General features: G+C 37.1%; 1 protein-coding gene across 1 annotated transcript in view; it reads left to right on the forward strand.

The window, feature by feature from the left end:
* INVS (inversin) overlaps positions 1 to 21,560 on the forward strand; it is a 198,059-nt gene that overhangs the window by 25,228 nt on the left and 151,271 nt on the right. The window contains 1 exon segment of the mRNA XM_017949687.3: positions 3,020 to 3,186. Coding sequence (XP_017805176.2) covers positions 3,020 to 3,186 — 167 coding nt within the window.

The raw sequence follows: 21,560 nt of genomic DNA on the forward strand, positions 1-21,560 counted from the left end.
AGTTGGAATCATAAAATCTACTTCTCTTAATGGTCATAGTTGAAATGTCTCTTTTTTGGAATAATAAGTGCCATGTGGTGCTGAGAAGAATGTATATTCTGTTGATTTGGGGTGGAGAGTTCTTTAGATGTCTATTAGGTCTGCTTGGTGCAGAGATGAGTTCAATTTCTGGATACCCTTGTTAACTTTCTGTCTCGTTGATCTGTCTAATGTTGACAGTGGGGTGTTGAAGATTGTATATTTAGAAAACCCCATCATCTCAGCCCAAAATCTCCTTAAGCTGATAAGCAACTTCAGCAAACTCTCAGGATACAAAATTAATGTGCAAAAATCACAAGCATTCTTATACACCAGTAACAGACAGAGAGCCAAATCATGAATGAACTTCCATTCACAATTGCTTCAAAGAGAATAAAATACGTAGGAATCCAACTTACAAGGGATGTAAAGGACCTCTTCAAGGAGAACTACAAACCACTGCTCAGTGAAATAAAAGAGGACACATTGGCAGAATTCTTTTTTTTTTTGAGAGGGAGTCTCGCTCTGTCACCCAGGCTGGAGTGCAGTAGTGCGATCTCGGCTTCACTGCAAGCTCCACCTCCTGGGTTCACGCCATTCTCCTGCCTCCCAAGTAGCTGGTATTATAGGCATGTTGGCCAGGCTGGTCTCCAACTCCAGGCCTCAAGTGAACCTATAATGTTGGAATTATAGGCATGAGCCACCCTGCTGGGTCTGTATTGTGTTTTTAAATAAATCTCTTTGTATAGTTTGTCTTTGTTGGAGGTTTTTTGTTTACTTGTTTCTGAGTGTGTGTGTGTGTGTGTGTGTGAGTGAGATCTGGTATTAGAATATGTATAGTTATTTTATCACAGTCTGTGTTTTCCACTTCGAGTGCAATATAGAAGCCTTATCACTAATTAGGTCCCTTTACCCTTCTTTTTGATATTGTTATTTTAAAAATCACCTCTACATAAACTGAGAACCACATCATACAGCAAGGTTATTTTTGCTTTCAATCATGGAAACATAATTCTAAAAATTAAAGAGGGTAAGCCAGGCATGCATTGTAGCCCCAGCTACTCAGGAGGCTGAGGCAGGGAGGATTGCTTGAGCCGAGTCCAGGAGTTCAAGACCAGCCTGGGCAACACAGTGGGACCCTCATTAAAAAAAAAAAAAACAAAGCTAAAGAGGATAAAAACAGTCTATTATTTTTCTCAGATATTTACATTCTGCTGCTCTTTTTTCATTCCTAATGTTCTATTTGTTTCATGAGTGTTCATAGTTGATTGTTGGAGCATTTTTATGAGAGTTGTTTTAAAATTCTTGTCACATAATTCTAATATATCTGTGTCATCACAGTGTCAGTGCCTGTTGATTGTCCTTTCTTGTTTACATTAATATTTTCCAAACTTTTGAGTTGTTTCATAATTTGGTATTATATCTTTGACATTTTCTGTATTATGAGACTCTGGATCTTATTTTAGTAAATGGACAATCTGTCAAGGTTTAGAATGAACATTCTCTTTCGAATTTGTGGTTTCATTTTCAAGTTCATTTTCAGAGATCTTGCAGGGCTCTTCTGATTTGCCCCACCTCTGGGCTGCTCAGGCCCATTTAGAACCAAGGCAGTAATCTAACTATAGTTCAATTCTCAGAGCTTTTGCTATCTTGATTCATACCAGTTTCACACATGGGCTGCTCAAAAGTGTCCTGACTTTTTATACCAAAGTGTCCTAACTTTTTATACCAATTTAAAGAGTTACTTCCTCCAACTTTGTCCTCTCTATACTCCTACTCTCCTACTCTCTAGTTGGAAAGGGGTAAAATACTACCTCATTGATATCCTTTGCTTAATTCGGGGCATGGTAGTTTGACAGGGCTCCTCCCAACAGTCTCTATAGTGTCCAGTGGGGAAAAGAGGTACAGTTTCTTTTATTGTATGTGTTTTGAGTACAGCGTAGTCAAATGGTTCACTCGGCAGAGTTACCTGCCTGCCAGTCTTTTTACTAGAGAGAGTAGACTTCTCTTGAGACATTTGGCATCTGTGTGCTTTGGTGCTTCTGGATTATAGGCTACTGTAGCCTATAATTTACTAGATTGGAGGCAAAAGCAAACGAGCAAACAAAAAATGCTTCAGGGAACTTACTACAGGTTGTCTCTCAAATTTCAAAGTTCCTAGTCAAGGCTGCCTTCCCTTCTCCGCCTGTCATTTATTTTGCCTTTTGCCCTGGGGATTTTAGTTGTAATTAGCAGGAGGATGAGGATACTGTGTACTTGCTCTAGCTTGTCATCTTGTCTAGAAAGGGAAATCAACCGTGACTTTTTTTTTTTTTTTTCTGAGATGGAGTTTTGCTCTCGTTGTCCAGGCTGGAGTTCAACGGCACGATCTTGGTTCACTACAACCTCCACCTCCTGGGTTTAAGCAATTCTCCTGCCTCAGCCTCCTGAGTAGCTGGGATTACAGGCATCTGCCACCACGCCTGGCTAATTTTTGTATTTTTAGTAGAGACAGGGTTTCACCATGTTGGTCAGACTGGTCTTGAACTTCTGACCTCAGGTGATCTGCCCACCTCGGCCTCCCAGAGTGCTGGGATTACAGGTGTGAGCCACCATGCCTGGCCTATGATTCATTTTTGTATCACTCATAAAGCATACCGCAATGCCTAGTGTACAGTTGGCATTAATTAAATATTTGTTTCAAAAGACAAGAGTGAATGAGGGAGGAACATAAGTAGCTTTGTATCTCAAAATGTTCGTTCAGCATAATATGATTGAGTCATCAGTTTAAATTCTAGCCCCACCTGCTTTCAGTGTGAACATAGACTGGTTACTTAACTACTTTGAGCCTCAGTTTCATATAATATGACAATGGTAATATCTACTTCATAGGATAAGTAAAAATAAGATGATATATTTAATGCATTTAGCACAATGCTTGATAATAAATAGCAAATATAGTTCCTACTTATATTAGTAATAACAATTATCAAATATCACTATCTGTTTCTTGTCCTCATAGGAAACTCTGCTCTTAAAGACAAAGAAGATCAATTTGGGAGAACACCACTTATGTATTGCGTGTTGGCTGACAGATTGGATTGTGCAGATGCTCTCCTGAAGGCAGGAGCAGATGTGAATAAAACTGACCATAGCCAGAGAACAGCCCTCCATCTTGCAGCCCAGAAGGTGAGAAGTAAAATTTCTTTGAAGAGTAAATGTTTTGTGTGATATCTGCTAGTTGATTAGTGAAACTATGCAATGGACAGATAATAAAGTCTCAAGTGCATGACTCATAGATTTTATATATTTTCTCTAAAAGCTGTCGTTAAGCTACAGAGAGTAAAAGCACAGATAACTATCAGCAGCTGCATTCCAGGTTCCTTGAACAGTAGAATTTATTCTATGATCTAAAGTTTATTGGAAAAAAAGTGATCAAATTTATATAGACAATGTGATCAAACTATGTTACCAATCTGTGTATAGGGAAAAAATAGAGACCAAAAAGAAGTACTCAAAGATATTAATAGTGGTTAGGTTTAAATTTGGGGAACATATGTGGAATTTTTTTCCTTTTCACGGTTTAAAATTTTTTCCTTAATGAGTGTTACTTTTACTGTAAAAAGTCGAAATCCCAGCCTGGGCAACATAGCGAGACCACATCTCTACAAAAAATTTAAAAATTAGCTGGGCATGGTGGCACACACCTGCAATCCCAACTACTTGTGGAGCTCAGGTGGGAGGATCACTTGAACCTGGAAGGTTGAGGCTGCAGTGAACTGAGTTCACATCACTGTATTCCATCCTCAATGACAGGGCAAGACCCTGTCTCTAATTAATTAATTTAATTTAATTTAATTTAAAAGGTTGAAATATCTCTTGAAATATGTGGCATTAAGAGGCATAAAATAAATTTATTTTCTGAATGTATTTTCAACTTTTAAAAATCTAAAACTATGTTGCCAATATCAGTGATTTCACATTTTTAAATGTATTATTAAGAGCTCAGATTTTTAAGATTAAAGCCATCAAACAGATAGGAAGCTTCTACATTTATTTAAAGACTTATTCACCTAAAAACTGTTTTTCCTCCATAAAATTTTGTTCTATAAAATAGATTTCCAGTCCTGGTATTTTCTTTTTGTTATTTTAGATTTCTGAATTGTTTGAATAAAAAGCAATTAAAATGAGTTAGATCCAGCGGGAACTGTTAGAGTTATTTTCTATTTAAAAATGTGAATCAGATATAGCTAATTAAGGGGTTAGAAAAATACCTTTCATTAGTTGAATGCATAAAAAGAGGCTGACATTGAGTTATATTACTGAATATGCTAGTTATATGCGCTTCTCAGTTAGGTCTGCAGGTTATTTCCAAAGTTACTTCTCTTGAATTTGGTTTTTATTATAGTAATTTTAAAAAAAATCTCCCTCATTTTCAATCTCAATTTTAACTACTGCTCGGATATTTATAACCTTTCATTTAGGCTTGTCAGCTGATGAAATTATTCACTCGAGAAAGGTTAACTCCATTTAACTTGTTATCATAAGAGAGCAAACAGTTCACATTGGGAATAGCCACAAAATTAAGACTTTGATACCCTTCAGATTTTTCATTATGATTGATTTAGGTGTAAAACTCAGCTTCAAAAATGTGAAGTAAAGGAACCTAGCTTAACGGCAAGCAGATTACATGGAACAAGTGAGGATTTCAGTTGATGATCCAACAGTATAACATCCTGTAGAAGTATTATATGACCAAGATGGTTGAAAGAAGAGCAATGTAAAACCAGACTTGTTAGCTGTAATCTTTTCATCAGACACCATGCATTGTTTTCTTTTGTTTTTTTGTTTCTACTTTGATTTTTTTAATTATAAGTTTTTCATAGTATCAAAGAATTAATAGAACTATGATTTATATGGCAGTGTTTACATAGTTGATTTCATAACAGATTTCACGTTCTTTCAAGTATCTGATAATTATGCATTTTCTTCCTTTCTCTGTGTTGCTGTTTGTTTTTACATGCTTGCCAAAAGCAGTAATGGATCTGAATTTCCAGCAAAGGATAGTAATAATTCTTTAGTATTCTCCTGTGTCCAATCAAATCTGGGCATTGTGTTCGTTCATTTGTGCTTTATACAAAGCACCAGCATTCAGAAATCAAACATAGTGTATACTATCTTTGATTAAGGAATAAGATAGTAAATGATCTACAAATAATTTTCAAAGAATAACTGGAGATAATATGTCCCAAGGCTGTAATACTCCTTGCCTCCAAACAGACACAAGCACAAATTCTCTTTAGAGAAAACATCTTCACCTTAAACTTCCAGGATTTTCCCATATTAAATAAACCAAACATGAACTGACAATGAAAGATCACCAAACACATAAGGGAGCAATCTACTATGAATAAGAGTCAGCAGAAACAACAAACAGATTTAGTCTATGAAAAAATCAGTGATTGGCATCATTAGAGACACAATATAAAATAACCACTGATGGAATGCTTAAAGATATGAAAGAAGAAATCAGCCAATCACAGTGGCTCACACCTGTAATTTCAGCACTTTAGAAAGGCCAGGCAAAAGGCTCTCTTGAGGCTAGGAGTTTGAGACCAGCCAGGGCAACATAGAGGGACTCTATTTATTTAAAACAAAAAAATACTAGCTGGGTGTAGTGGCACACACCTGTAGTCCTAGCTCCTTGGGAGGCTGAGGTGGAAGGATTGCTTGAGCCCTGGAGTTTCAGACCAGCCAGGACAACAAAGTGAGACCCTGTCTCAAAAAATATCTATTTTATTTAACATTATAATTAAAAGAAGGAATCTGGCAGGGCGTGGTGGCTCACACCTGTAATCCTAGGACCTTAGGGGTTCAAGATGGGTGGATCACTTGAGGGCAGGAGTTTGAGACCAGCCTGGGCAACATGACAAAGCCCTGTCTCTACTAAATACACACACACACACACACACACGCAAATTAGTTGGGCATGGTAGTGAGCACGTGTACTCCTAGCTACTTAGGAGGCTGAGGTGGGAGGATCGCTTGAGCCCAGGAAGTCTGCAGTGAGGAGAGATCACACCACTGCACTTCAGCCTGGGGGACTGGAGTGAGACCCTGCCTCAAAAAAAAAATGTAAATACATTAAAAAAAAATTTAAAAAACAAGGAATCAGAAAAATGAGAAACCAACAAGACAGTTTCATAACTAGACATCGATTCTGGCCATAATGGCTTATTTTAAACTAACTTGCCTATCAAAAAAAATCTGTAAAAACTGAATAAAATACTGTGTACACTGTTTGAAGGCACTGAGAACAATCAGCACAGGCAGGATCTAAGAGACTATAATCATTCAAAGACGAGAAACACATGAAGTGAGCACCACATTCATCCTGGCCTTTTCTTTATGGCATTTTCCAAATTGGAATGCAAAAGAATACAACCCTAACAGGACGCAGTAGTCTTACCGGGCTGAAGAAACTGAGGCAGAGTTTGGAGATAATAGTGGCTATAACTTGAAGGTCAAAATCCTGGAGAGGAGGGAATTGCAGAGAAGGAATGCAAGAATCTGGATACAAATTCCTCGCAAGTTTTTAGCAGATTGCTAAACTGTGCTTGTATACGGTGGTGCTCTAAGAAACCTAGTATTAAACAACAGCTGGGAGACTAGAGAGCTGAGTAGAGATTGTTTTAAATTATCCTATATTTTCTTTTATGTTTAAATCTCTTAATACATAACATTGATTTTTGTATAGGGATCCATTCTCACTTTAAAGTATATGGATAACTAATTTTCCCAACACAACCTAGTTCATTAATTTTTGGCCATTTAGTATCTGCTCTGTGTCAGTTCCAGGCTTTTGTACTATGAACTCCCTATGCATTTCTTTTTTTTTTTTTTTTAATGAGGGATCCTGAATACTAGGGAGCCTTTTGGGAAATTTGAAAATAAAAGTTACATGATCAGTGTGTTTTAGGGGGACTAATATGGCAACTAAAGCTACTTTGGAAGCAAAAGAGTGGAGATCCATAGATTGCTATTACAGTTCAGGCCAATAGAGAGGAGTTGGGTTTAAGAGATATATTATGGAGATAGAAGTGTTCATTCAACAAGCATTTGTTGAATATCTACTATGTAGTCATAATTATACAACTAGAGAGAATATGAAAAAAATGAATCACATATGTTAACTTATAGATAGGTGCTCTCATTACCCGTCCCTATTAAACTTCATTTCCCTTTGCTTAGTGAACCTTCTGATATATTGGATATCAAATATCCTTTCCAAGTATTGTCTGTCCCACTCAATTCTGGTATCCATGAATGCAGAAGTATGCTATTTTTGTCATTATGAACACTCATGTATATGTGTATACATTCATTCATTCAACATGTGTTAAAACTATTATGTAACAGGCATCGTGTTGGGCCTTGGAACACAAAGGTGGACAACATGATTCCTGCTCTTAAGTTGCTTACAAAGATCATGGATGAAGATGTTAAATGATAATTAAAGCTGATTGATCTACCTTGTAATACATAAGTGTTTTATAAAATATCTATACCCATAATATATAGTCATTGTTATTACTGACGTGAGAAGACCAAACATTCTCATATATTATTTATTATGTTTTTAGTATTTGTGTGTGTGTGATAGTGAACTATATTATGTTATCTTTTCTTGGGTTCATTAGTGGGAAAAGCTCATATTCCCAAATTGTTTTGCTCCCATCTCTATTTGAGCCCCATTACCTTATATTGTAATTATTGCTTATTTGTCTCTTTTCTACTAGGCTGGAGCCCCAGGCAAGTAGCTCTTTTTGTTTGTTTTTGAATCTGTCTGAATCTAGTACGTTCTGACATGTCTTGGTTGAATGGATTTTACTTTTATAGAAAGTCATTACTAATACAAATGCGAGACCTTTTGTTTATTGGAAACATTTATCTACTTTATATATATGTGTGTGGAAAAACTTACTGAGCTGTGCTGCTTGGCTTAGTTATTTTGGCACATGTTCACTTCTCTGGAAACAAATTACTGTTAGTCCAAGAAACTGAAGAAATGGTTTACCCATGAGAATAAAATTAATCTCAATATACTGAACATCTGCACCTAATTTGTTTTTCATTTAGAACCATCAGTTTAATCCAAGAAAGCAATTGATCATAGCTTTTCTGGGCTTCTCACAAAAGATATCTAATTGTTAGAAATGTTTTGCTCCAGGGAGGCTGCTATTTCTCTGACTTCTACAGATACATTTGTTAATAATGATTAAAAAAACTTTAGAAATATTATTATATGTTAATAGTTATGCATGTTTAATCTTCCAATAGGTTTTTTGGCTTCAAGAAGATTAACCCTACCCACTTTGAAAAATTATATCACAGTAAACACAAAAATTAAAGAACCTTCTGGTTGTGGCTGCATTGTCCTTTTTTAAAATTCATAAACAATTCTCAGTTCATCTATGAAAATTGAATGTTAATTTTCAGTTTTTAAGATACGCTATTTCCATTTTAATGATTTACAAAAAGGAAAAAGAATACCTCTGAAACTTTTCAGGAACACTTATACCAGGTAACACTATTAGGTTTTCTTATTTTGCACATGCATACACAAACACAACAAACAATCCACACCCCAGTCCCCTTCAACTCTATATTCCCCCTCAGTACATATATAGCTCTACCGTAACTCATCACCACAGTTTATTGGAGATTTTGCTTATCTAGATCTCACCCCCAGTAAAACTATTTGAAGGCAGTGACCATGTCTTATTTGATTTCATAGTTACAGTCCTAGCATAACTTCTGCCACTTAATAAAGACAGTAATTTGTTTAGGGAATACATGAATGAATGAATGAATGAGTAAATGTGAATATCAAATAGATTTAATATGAAGGGCATGGCCTTCAAAACTGTTGAAATTTAAATGAATAATTATATTTATTCCTTTTCAGTATCCACTCCCCGCCTTTACAATTTTGCAATCAGGATTTTTAAAGATTTTCTGTGAGCTTAATTTCTCAATAAATAACACTCTTGTATGCCTCAATTTCTTCATCTATAAAATGGAATAATTTCTATGTAGGGATGATGAGTCCTTAGCTATAAAGCATTCTGTTTGTTGGAGAAATTTATTCTCAAGGACTACATTATCAATATTATTGCTGTTAGTCACACTACAATGTAGGCGCAAACATCAAATTACTATTTAGAGATCATTAGATGTCAGAGATAGAAAGGCTCTTTGGGATCTTCTTGTCCAGTTTGTCCTTGGATGAGGAAACTGAACTCTACTCCTTTTACATCTCTTCTCTTTATAAATTACTGTACTCACATTCTCTTTGCCTTTGCATATGCCTGGATTTTTTTTTTTTTTTTTTAATTATCTTAAGCATAGAGATAAGAAAGGAGAACAGGGCCTGGTGCAGTGGCTCACGCCTGTAATCTCAGCACTTTGGGAGGACGAGGCAGGGGGATCACCTGAGGTCAGGAATTTGAGACCAGCCTGGCCAACATGGTGAAACCCCGTCTCTACTAAAAATACAAAAATTAGCTGGACGTGATGGCGCACCTGTAATCCCAGCTACTCGGGAGGCTGATGCAGAAGAATCGCTTGAACCTAGGAGGTGGAAGTTGCAGTGAGCTGATGATATTGCACCACTGCTCTCCAGCCTGGGCAACAGAGTGAGACTCCATCTCAAAAAAACAAAAACAAACAAACAAAAAACAATGGAGAACAGAAAAAACATTAGGTACCTAATACCTAGAAGAGATCAAACTGAGCATTTCTTATTTTTGCTTCAGGATTTTTAAACGAAACTATAGATTCACTTGAAAGCTTCCATTTATCTTCCAATACCCTTCTTTCCCTGTCTCCTCAGTCTGCCTTGATTTTGGTGGTTTCAATTCCCATGCATATGTTTCTACCTTTATGTGTGTGTGTGTGTGTGTGTGTATGTGTACATGTGCACATACACTATTATGCATAAACCATATTATTTTACATGTTTAAATTAATGGTATTATACTGTGTGCCATTTACCAGCTTGCTTTTTCAACTTAATATTATGTATTTGAAACTTATTCATGTTGAAACATGTAGCCCTAGTTCCTAAAAGATTATATCCAGGTGCCTAAAAGACACATGAGAAGGTATACAACATCATTACTAATCAGAAGCAAATTAAAACTCCAATGAGTTACCACTACATGACCAGTGGAATGTGTAAAGTAAAAAAGTCTGGCAATCAGTATTGATTGATGGTGAAGATATGGAACAACTGGAGCTCTCCAACATTTTTGTTGAGAATGTAAATTGGTACATTCACTCTCACAAATTATCTGACTATATCTGCCAAAGCTGAACACACACACACATACACACACCCCTCATCTCAATTCATGCTCCCAGCCCGGTTGTAATACCTAAGAAAAATAAGTGCCTCCTTCTACCAGAAGACATGTATGAGAATTACATGATAGTTTTATTTAGAAAAGCAGACATTCCTTTTTTTAAATTCTATTTTTCCATAAGTTATTGGGGGTAAAAGTGGTATTTGGTTACATGAGTAAGTTCTCTAGTGAAGATTTGTGAGAACCTGGTGCACCCATTTGTGAGAACCTGGTGCACCCATTTGTGAGAACCATGGTGCAGCCTATGGTATACTGCACCATATTTGTTGTCTTTTATCCCTTGCCCCCCTCCCACTTTTCCCCCCAAGTCCCCAAAGTCCATTGTGTCATTCTTATGCCTTTGCATCCTCATAGCTTAGCTCCCACATATCAGTGAGAATATATGATGTTTGATTTTCCATTCCTGAGTTACTTTACTTAGAATAATAGTTTCTAATCTCATCCAGGTCGTTGCAAATGCTGTTAATTCATTCCTTTTTAAGGCTGAGTAGTATTCCATTGTGTATATCTATACACCAGAGTTTCTTTATCCACTGGTTGATTGATGGGCATTTGGGTTGGTTCCACAATTTTGCTATTGTGAATTGTGCTGGTATAAACATGTATAAGCAAGTATCTTTTTCGTATAATGACTTCTTTTCCTCTGGGTAGATACCCAGTAATGGGATTGCTGGATCAAATTGTAGTTCTACTTTTAGTTCCTTAAGGAATCTCCACACTGTTTTCCATAGCGGCTGTACTAGTTTACATTCCCACCAGCAGTGTAGAAGTGTTCCCTGATCACCCCATCCACACCAACATCTACTGTTTTTTTATTCTTTGATTACGGCCATTCTTAAAGGAGTAAGATGGTATTGCATTGTGGTTCTGATTTGCATTTCCCTGATCATTAGTGATGTTGAGCATTTTTTCATGTTTGTTGGCCATTTGTGTCTCTTCTTTATAGAAGCAAATATTCTTAATAATGCAAACAACCCAAATACATACCAACAGGTGAATGGGTAGCTAAATTGTGATGTATTCCTACAATGGAACACTACATGAATGAACTGCTGACATGTTCAGCCACATAAGTGAATTTCATAGACATTATGTTGAGTGGAACAAGTCAGACACTTATAAAAAATTTATTTGCTGTTCATATGAATCTCAGGAGGAAGAAAAACTAATCTATGGTGATTCAAATCAGATTTGTGGTTACCTAAAAGATGGGTAATGACTGAGAAGAATATGACTAAGCTTTCAGGGGTGCTGAAAATGTTCTATATGTGTGTGTGTGTTGGTTACATTAAAAGGTATCAGTCTGTGTGCTTAAGATTTATGCACTTTACTGTATATGTTATATTCTCAATTTTTAAAGTGTTATTTAAAAAATGATAAAATGTTCAGAACTTGGTAGACATTATTTGTAGGGTAGGTAAGGGAGGATGGAGTCAAGAATGGTTCCTGACCTAGACTGTTAAGCACTCAGGTTGAATTTCCCCCATCCTTAGCCTCAGGAGCTACATGAAAGCTCTGTGTCTATGCTCTTTTCCAGGGGTTCTCAGATAAACATGCAGCAGAATCACTTGGAGGACTTGTTAAAACATAGACGTCTGGGCCCCACCACCAGTGTTTTTAATTCAGCAGGGCTGGTGTGGGGCCAGAGAGTTTGCTTATCTTAACAAGTTCCCAGGTGATGATGATGATGTAGGCAACACATTTTGAGAATCACTGTTCTATTCTGCTTATACCATTTGTCTTTGCTGCATTTTCAATACTATTGGCTCCATAACCTCTAGATATCTATCCTGTTTTACTACTGAACCTTTTGATGGATATTCCTAGCTCTTAATGACATGACTCATAGAGGTAGGATATACTAGTCAAGGTACAATTTTGAGAGGAAATTATCGAGTTCAGTTGTGAAAAATGGAATTTTAGGCTTCAGTGGTAATGACTAGCATGAATTGTGATATACTCATTTGCATCTCCAAAGTGAGGTCTTGGCTGGAGTTATTAGTATACATATAGAAACCATAGAAGTAGGTGAAGTGCTCAGGTGTGGTTTATAGATGGGCAGAGGATCAGAAATAGAAAGCACCAATATTTAAGGTTTATTTACAGAAAATAAACTTACAAAGGAGACAGTAAAAGATAGGAGAACTAGATCAAGTGGTGTTATGGGGCCAGAGGAACAGGTTTCAAGCAGAAGAGGATCCATTTGTTTCATCTTTTTTACTATGATGCTAAGATTTGAATAGTTCCTTTTCCAGTAAATGACTCGATAAATGGATGGATATAAATATGATAAAAATTAAAAGGCTTTCATTGGATTTTTCAGTTAGAAAGTGACCTTAGGAAGAGCAATGGTATTTAGTGGACATACAAGCTGGCTATATATCACTGTTGATTAAACAGGAAATGAGGATATGGAGACAGTATGAGTGATTGATTAATGGGGTTTTTGATCAGGAAAAGTGTTAACAGAAGAAATTGTGGTGGGAAAATTTTTAATAAATAATAATGAATCTCTCCCAGTATAATCATCACCCACTTTCTGTAAATATTAATTCATAAACTTCTTTCTGTAGACTCCAACCAAACTGTTTTATTATATATTCTATTATTTCATCCATAAATATTTCAGTTTATATTCAGTATATATCTAATTCATATATCCCCACAATATCATTGTACCAAAAAAAATTAGTGATAATTCTGTAATATTATTACTAATCAGTGTTCAAATTTTCCTGATTATATCTTAAACTTTTTTTTACAGTTGATTTATTCAAATCAGGACCTAAACAAGGTCTGTACATTGCATTTGGTTGATAAGTCTTTTAAGTCTCTTGTAATCTAATAGATGAGAGATATTTGAACATGCTTAAATGTTAAGGAAAAGGAGACACCAAAAATTTAGGAGAAAGAATGGATTATTGATGGATCAAAGTCACTGGGGAGATGGGAACAGAAAGGACAGTTGGGTCTGGGCGCGGTAGCTCAAGCGGGTAATCCCAGTGCTTTGGGAGGCTGAGGTGGGCAGATCACCTGAGGTCAGAAGTTCAAGACCAGCCTGGCCAACATGGTGAAACCCCATCTCTACTAAAAATACAAAACTTGGCCAGGCATGGTGGCACGCGCCTGTAATCCCAGCTGCATGGGAGGCTGAGGCAGGAGAATCGCTTGAAGTTGGGAGGCAGTAGTTGCAGTGAGTCGTGATCGCGCCACTGCACTACAGCCTGGTCAGCAGAGGGAGATTCCATCTCAAAAAAAAAAAAAAAAAAAAGCGAAAGGACAGTTGGAAAATTTAGATATACACAGTAGGAATGTTTGTTCAATGAATGAATATGCCATGAACTTAGAATGTATGTGAATATTCTTGACAATCAATTATAAAATATGAAAATTGGAAGGCCCTTGGAAATTATTCTTATTTTACAGATGGGAAAACAAGGATCTGTAGGTTTTCTTTTGATTAGAGGGAGATGTTTTGGCCCTAAAGTAGGGGAGACTGAATAGGAAAGGACACCTTAGGGATATAGGGGACTACTGCTGCTCCTCTCACACCTCCCCAGACCAATACTTTGGGAGACTGAGGCAGGTGGATCACCTGAGGTCAGAAGTTCGAGACCAGCCTGGCCAACATGGTGAAACCCCATTTCTACTAAAATATAAAAATTAGCTTGGTGTGGTGGCATGTGCCTGTAATCCCAGCTACTCAGGAGGCTGAGGCAGGAGAATCGCTTGAACCCAAAGGGTGGAGGTTACAGTGAGCCGAGATCATGCCATTGCACTGCAGCCTGGGTGACAAGAGTAACATTACGTCTAAAAGAAAAACATATATATATATATATATATCCTTATACATTTAACCCTCAGAGTAACATCTTTTTATTCTTTAATTGGAAATATTATATTTGAGTTGAAGAAACATTATCATATACTTCAACCATTAATGTTTCTGTACCCAGTTCCTACCCTTTCCAACTCTGTCATTTGCTCAAACAAATCTGTTTTATTTAAATCAAAAGGGATGCATATAGGCCTAGATCCTAGTTAGATACTTTTGATAAAGAGTCTTTAACCTTGTAATTTTATTGATTTCAACTTTTGTTTTTAAATTACTTTTATTAATGGTTTGCTTTTTTTTTTTTCTTTCGAGACAGAGTCTTGCTCTGTCACCCAGGCTGGAGTGCAGCAGCGTGATCTCGGCTCCCTGCAACCTCCGCCTCCTGGGTTCAAGCGATTCTCCTGCCTCAGCCTCCAGAGTAGCAGGGATTACAGGGGCCTGCTACCACGCCTGGCTAATTTTTGTATTTTTAGTAGAGACGGGGTTTCACCATGTTGGTCAGGCTGGTCTTAAACACCTGACCTCAAGCAATCCACCCACCTCAGCCTCCCAAAGTGCTGGGATTACAGGCTTGAGCACCATGCCCAGGCTTATTGATGGTTTTTCTTGTGGAAACATTATTTAATCAAAACAGATGAAAATATGTAGGGAGAGCTTTCTTTTACAAACATATTTTGTGCTGCTTTGTTTTATATTATAGGGTACAGAAATTTGTTGTTGTTTTCATGATGCACAATGTGACCTAATTTACCTAGGCTTACTCCTTTCTTAGTTCTTGTACTTGTACTTCTGTATTTCTCTGATTCATTGATATATTGACCACTTGTTCATTTCAGAATTTTCTCTGGACTTTGATACTGCAGTAACTTATTTTTCTCCTACTCATTTGATAGTTCATTGTTTTCTTTATTAACTCTTTTCCTTTAGCTCCCATTTCTGCCCCAAGATAAAAGTCTTTCTATATATTCTACCTGTCAGAGGTCTCATCTACTTCTGTAACTTTCAGCCATTTTCCCTCAGATATTTGTCTCTAGCCCTAGCCTCTCCCGTAATTCCAGACTTATATTTCCAGCTATCTTCTAGAAATCTCTGCCTGGATATCTTCCCAAAATCTCAATTTCAACATATCTGAAACAAGACCTTATGTTTTTACCTGTAATCAGTCCCGTCATCTGATTTTTAAAAACAATTTATTGAGGTGAAATACACATAGTATAAAATTAACCCCTTTTTTGGGGGGAGGGGGGAGATAGAGTCTCACTTTGTCACCCAGGCTGGAGTGCAGTGGCATGATCAGGGCTCACTACAGCCTCAACCTCCCGGGTTCAAGTGATCCTCCTGCCTCAGCCCCCCAAGTAGCTGGGACTACAGGCACGTGCCACTACGCCCAGCTGATTTTTGTATTTTTTGTAGAGACGGGTTTCGCCTTATTGCCCAGGCTGGTCTCAAACTCCTGAGCTCAAGCTATCAGCCCGCCTTGGCCCACTAAAATGCTAGGATTACAGGCGTGAGCCACCACACCCAGCCAAAATAACCATTTTAAAGTGAGCAATTCGGGGAGATTTTGTACATTCATAATGTTGTGCAACCACTACCTCTATCTAGTTCCAAAGCATTTCCATCACTCTAAAGTAAAACCTCTTATCCATTAAACAGTTTGTCTCCATTGCCCTGTCTTCCTAGCCCCTGGCAACCACCAACATGCATTCTGTTTCTATGGATTTATAGATATTTCATGTAAAAAGGAATCATATATGACCTTTGTGTCTGGCTTTTTTTCACTTAGGATAATGTTTTTGAGGTTCATCCAAGCTGTCACATGTATCAGTACTTCATTTTTATGGATGAATACTATTTTCTGTCTTTCATAAAACCAATGACACTGTATTTATTAACTTTTTTAAATGAGTCTAGAGTTTAAAAGACAGTTTCTTAGGTGAAATTAAGTGATTTAGAAGGGAAAGAGAAAATAACAGAGATAGTATCTTAGAATAAGCTTCTAGTTGACAGTATATAGCTAACTTATTGATGAATAATATTTTCTGTTGTGTGTATATACCACAGTTTATTTATTCATTCATCTAAGTGCTGTTTCCACTATTGTGAATAGTGCTTCCGTGAACGTAGGTGTACATGTACTTGTTTGAGTACCTGTTTTCAATTCCTTGCTTTGATTATCCTTCATCAGTTTATGATACTGTGTTCTTTTAGTCACTTGGGTTTAAAAACTGCATGGCACATAGTAGGTGCTAAATATATGTTAGTTGAATGGATTTGTTAAATTATTGTGTTGAATTAGTTATCATTCTCTTCTTTCCCCTTTACCTCTTCTGTCTAATCACATATTAACTCAATTATAGACTTAACTCTGCCACGAATTGTATGACATTGGGCAAAACACAACTATATGCTTAGTTTTATATGCCTAGTCTTCTGTAGACCTGTACAGGACCTCTACTTACTCAGTCTTCTGTAAAATGACTTTCTTGAACCACAAACATAAAGCCAAAGACAACCTGGGAAATACATCTTCACTTACAACAGTGGGCAAATATGAATTGCTCCTTGGAATTGATAAGCAACCTAGAGAAAAATCAGCGATCAGTTTACATTAAAAGAAATTAAAATGACCCTCAAGCATATGAAAATATGTTCAAATATACATATAAAAGTCATGCAAATTAAAACTATGCTAAGATTTTTTTTCCCACCTATCGCCTCATTTTGTTGGTGAGGCCGTGGATAAATAAGTTTTTTCATACTCTGCTCCTAGGATAGTTATCTAAATTGCAAATGCATATACCCTTTGACCAGGCAATTCCATTTCTGGTAATTTATCCTAAAGATAAGCCTGCACAAGTAAGAAGGGATATATGTAGAAGTTTTTTATGGCAGCAATATTTACAAAAACAAGGTTGGAAGCAACCCAAATGCCCATCAATAGGAATCTGGTTTAAAAAATGTGGTACATTTATACAATGGAAAACTAGGAAACTGTGAAAAGAATGGCGATGGTGTCTGTCTATTAAAATGGAAATACCTTCAAGATGTATTGTTAAGTGAATAAGAGATGGGTTAAAAATAAGACTATGTAAAATTAAGACTATAAATTGCAAAGAAAATTAAAAAATAAAATAAACAATACCAGGTGTCGTGGCTTATGCCTATAATCCCAGCACTTTGGGAGACCAAAACAGGAGGATTGTTTGCATTAGCCAGGAGTTTGAGACCAGTCTGGGCAACAAAGCAAGAGCCTGTCTCTTCAAAAAAAAAAAAAAAAAAATTTAAAAATTAGCTGGGCAAGGCCACATGCACCTGTAATCCCAGCTTCTCAGGAGGTCAAGTCTGGAGAATCAGCTTGAGCCCAGGCGTTTGAGGCTGTAGTAAGCTATGATTGTGCCACTACACCCTAGCCTGGACAACAGAGTGAGTCCTTGTCTCTAAAAAAAAAAAAAAGAGAGAAATAAACAAACCAACAAAAAAACACCAAAAAGATTAAGAATGTAAAACCTTTCTAAAGACATATAAGAAACTAATAAAATGATTTATCCAGAGTGAGGGTAGAGGAAGGAATGGGGCAGATTAGAGCAGAGGTGGGAGAAAGCTTTTATTATGTACCTTTTTGTATTATTTTTTGAACCATCTGAATGCATTTTATGCAAAAATTTTAAGGTAAAAGTAAGTTATTTCTAAAATGATGGCAGCAAAAAGGTTAATAGAAATAGATATGTTTGAGCAAGACTGGGAAATGGCAGAAAATTCCAAGGGAAAGAGATAGACATAAGGTAACTGCAAGTTTACAAAGGATATAATGCCATAGGCAACAAGCACCAGACAAATTACTCTAGTGCAAAGAAAAGTAATTAAACTGTGCAGCAACATTTAAACAGCTGAAGCATAAGTAAAATATTAGCACAGGAAAAGAGGCAGTAGAAGAATTAGATTTTATGTTTAACACATTAAAATGAAAAGATTTTAATTAAAGCTGTTATTTAAAGCTACAAAATATTTTAAATGAAGAATCTATATTATAAATCGCCTCCATTCTTTATACATTCTCAACCTCTATTTCAGTCCTTCTATAAAGCCAACACATATACATTCCATCCATGTCAAGAAAAGTCATTTTTTTATCTTGGTGACTTACATGGTACAGCATATGTATGAAAACAACTTTAGATCTGGGATTTGACTGTGTTATGTAAATGAACTAATATTGTTAAAGTGACAGTAGAACTCCCATAATCTTGTCTGAAGGTAACAGACTGCCATGTTTCAAATATTGTCATTGTTTTTCTTCAACTCTTTTTGTTATATAGATAAGACATGTTCATTGCAGCCAAAAAAAAAAAAAATTGGGTTCTGTGCCATTACTCATACCTTTTGCTTTAGTTAGTTAAACATTTTCAGTGGATACTACTAGGCATCTCTGTGGCTGTATCCACTCATTAGTCCATTTTAAAACAATTTAATAAGTGCCCATTCTACCACAAGCTATGTAGCAAATGGGTATCTGAAGAGTAAGCAATTAGTGATAGTTTGTGAGTTTTTGGCTGTTGGTATGCTTCCGAAAGAAGGCACCAAAAGACATTTGTGATGCCCACATTACTTAGAAATGTAGGAAAATCTTAGTATTTGAAACTCTTATGTCCTAGAATCTTTTTTTTTTTTTTGAGACGGAGTCTCGCTCTGTCGCCCAGGCTGGAGTGCAGTGGCTCGATCTCCACTCACTGCAAGCTCCGCCTGCCGGGTTCACGCCATTCTCCTGCCTCAGACTCCCGTGTAGCTGGGACTACAGGCGCCCGCCACCGCGCCCGGCTAATTTTTGTATTTTTAGTAGAGACGGCGTTTCACCGTGTTAGTCAGGATGGTCTCCATCTCCTGACCTCGTGATCCGCCCGTCTCGGCCTCCCAAAGTACTGGGATTACAGGCGTGAGCCACCGCGCCCGGCCTGTCCTAGAATCTTAAGAAACCTCTGGATTGAGACGGTGATGTTAGGCAGCTCTTGCAGTTGACTTCAGTGGTGGCTAGGCTACTTTCTCCAAGCAGTGAGAAAGTCCTAAAGAGTCTTGCTTCATTTTATTCCAACTTCTGGAGTTTTTAAACCAGTATTGTTTGTCTTCTTACATGTATGTAGAAACTATCTCTAAACCTATCCTCTCATTTTCCAGTTTAGAAGCTGCTTTCGAATATTTAGGATCTTACTTTCAAATTAGTATTCCAGTCAAAACCAGAGTTGAAGGCCGGGCGCGGTGGCTCAAGCCTGTAATCCCAGCACTTTGGGAGGCCGAGACGGGCGGATCACGAGGTCAGGAGATCGAGACCATCCTGGCTAACACGGTGAAACCCTGTCTCTACTAAAAAATACAAAAAACTAGCCGGGCGAGGTGGCGGGCGCCTGTAGTCCCAGCTACTCGGGAGGCTGAGGCAGGAGAATGGCGTGAACCCGGGAGGCGGAGCTTGCAGTGAGCCGAGATCGCGCCACTGCACTCCAGCCTGGGCGACAGAGCGGGACTCCGACTCAAAAACAAAACAAAACAAAACAACAAACAAACAAAAAACCAGAGTTGAAATGAAAACCTGTCTGTCCTTTAACACTTTGATTATAGTTTATGTACTTCTGTTTACATGGGTAAAATTTATAGTCACAAGGAATAACATGTCAGCACATTCTGATTGAAATCGCAACTTTGAATTTTTCTAACATGGTTCTAGTATGAAAAAAAAAACTTCATTTAGCTTCATAGTAGCTTCATAGCAGTTGGAATAGTTGTATATTATGTGTTTTCTATATAAATAAACTGAGGTATAGTTTGAAAAAGTTCTTCAAGGTCACCTTGTCACTTGCAGAGTGACGAATTATCCTGATTTTCTGATTCTCATCTTAATGTTCCTGATACTGCTGCACTGGGAGAAAATTTACATACTTTGCTAAAGGTTCCTTTCTCAGACTTCTTGTTCTTCTGGTCATGAGTAATTCCCAGATCCAGTTTTCCTGTCAAACCTCCAAAGAAGTACTGAAGGGTTTCTGTCTCATAGGTCAGAACTCAGGATTTGAACCCAAAGCTTCTTTCTTTAAATCCAGTGTTTTTTCTTTTTGATAGCTCTCAAACACAGTAGAGCAGCCTTGAAGATTTCGTTTTAAAATCTACATGGCTGTGGAATTTTGTTTTAAATATGATTATGTTTCCTACAATCATATTCATTTTCTAATCATCTTCATCTCTTCTCTGACTCCCATTTTTACCAAGTCATGAAAATACAAGCATCTGCTTTCCATGAATAGATTCAGAGATCTAACAAGCCTAGATTCCCATGGAAACCAATCAAAAACTAAAAGGAAAAGAAAGAGTATATATTGAATTTCCATGAAACCTACAGCTTGTTTTTCATTAGACTCATGCTGGTTTCTTTTAAACTCTGGGCACAGGGCCAGCGAATATTTTTATGACTGGTAAAAAGGGACTTCAAATCCATTTACTTTCATTTAACCTTTTAAAAATTAATTTTGTATATACCATAAATTCTAAAGAAAATTTGAGCATTAATTTTCTAATTACCTTATGTCATGGGGCCATATTTGTTTACATAATTTCCTCTTGTTTTGTTTTTTTCCTACTCATAGTTTGTAACTCAAAAAAAGGATGAGAGGGAATCCGGACGATTATTATTCCTATAGTATGAATATTGTCAACTCTTGGGCACAACATTTTTCCTATGACAAATCATAGGACCAATAAAGGAGGTCTCTTTGTACCTCCTTTAGCTGTTAAGCTTTTACAAGGTGCAGATGATCATTTACAAATATGACAACAGATTATAACTAAAATGCCAAAGTGAGGGGGATTAAGAGAACCAGGGAGGGGGTAGCTGGGGAGGAAAGGTTGTAATTTTAGGTTAAGCAATCAAAATAGTATTCATTGAGATGGTGACATTTGAAGCAAGACTTAAAGGAGGTGAGAAAGTTAGCCATGTGAACAGCTGAGGGAAGAGCATTCATTCCAGGCAGAAGGAGCAGTCAGAACAAAGGCCTTCAGATGGGAGCATGCATAGAATTTTTGCAAAATAACAAGAAAATTAGTATAAATTAGTCTTCATGCCTGTAATCCCGGCACTTTGGGAGACCAGGGCGGGAGATGACTTGAGCCCAGGAGTTTGAGACCAGCCTGGGCAACATAGGGAGACTCCATCTCTACAAAAAAAATTTTAAAAATTGGCCAGTCATGGTGGTGCATGCCTGTGGTCCTAGCCACTTGGGGGACTGAGATGGGAGTATCACTTGAGCCCAGGAAGTTGAGGC

This window comes from Papio anubis, chromosome 13 (genome assembly GCF_008728515.1).
Source record: "Papio anubis isolate 15944 chromosome 13, Panubis1.0, whole genome shotgun sequence".
NCBI lineage: Eukaryota > Metazoa > Chordata > Mammalia > Primates > Cercopithecidae > Papio > Papio anubis.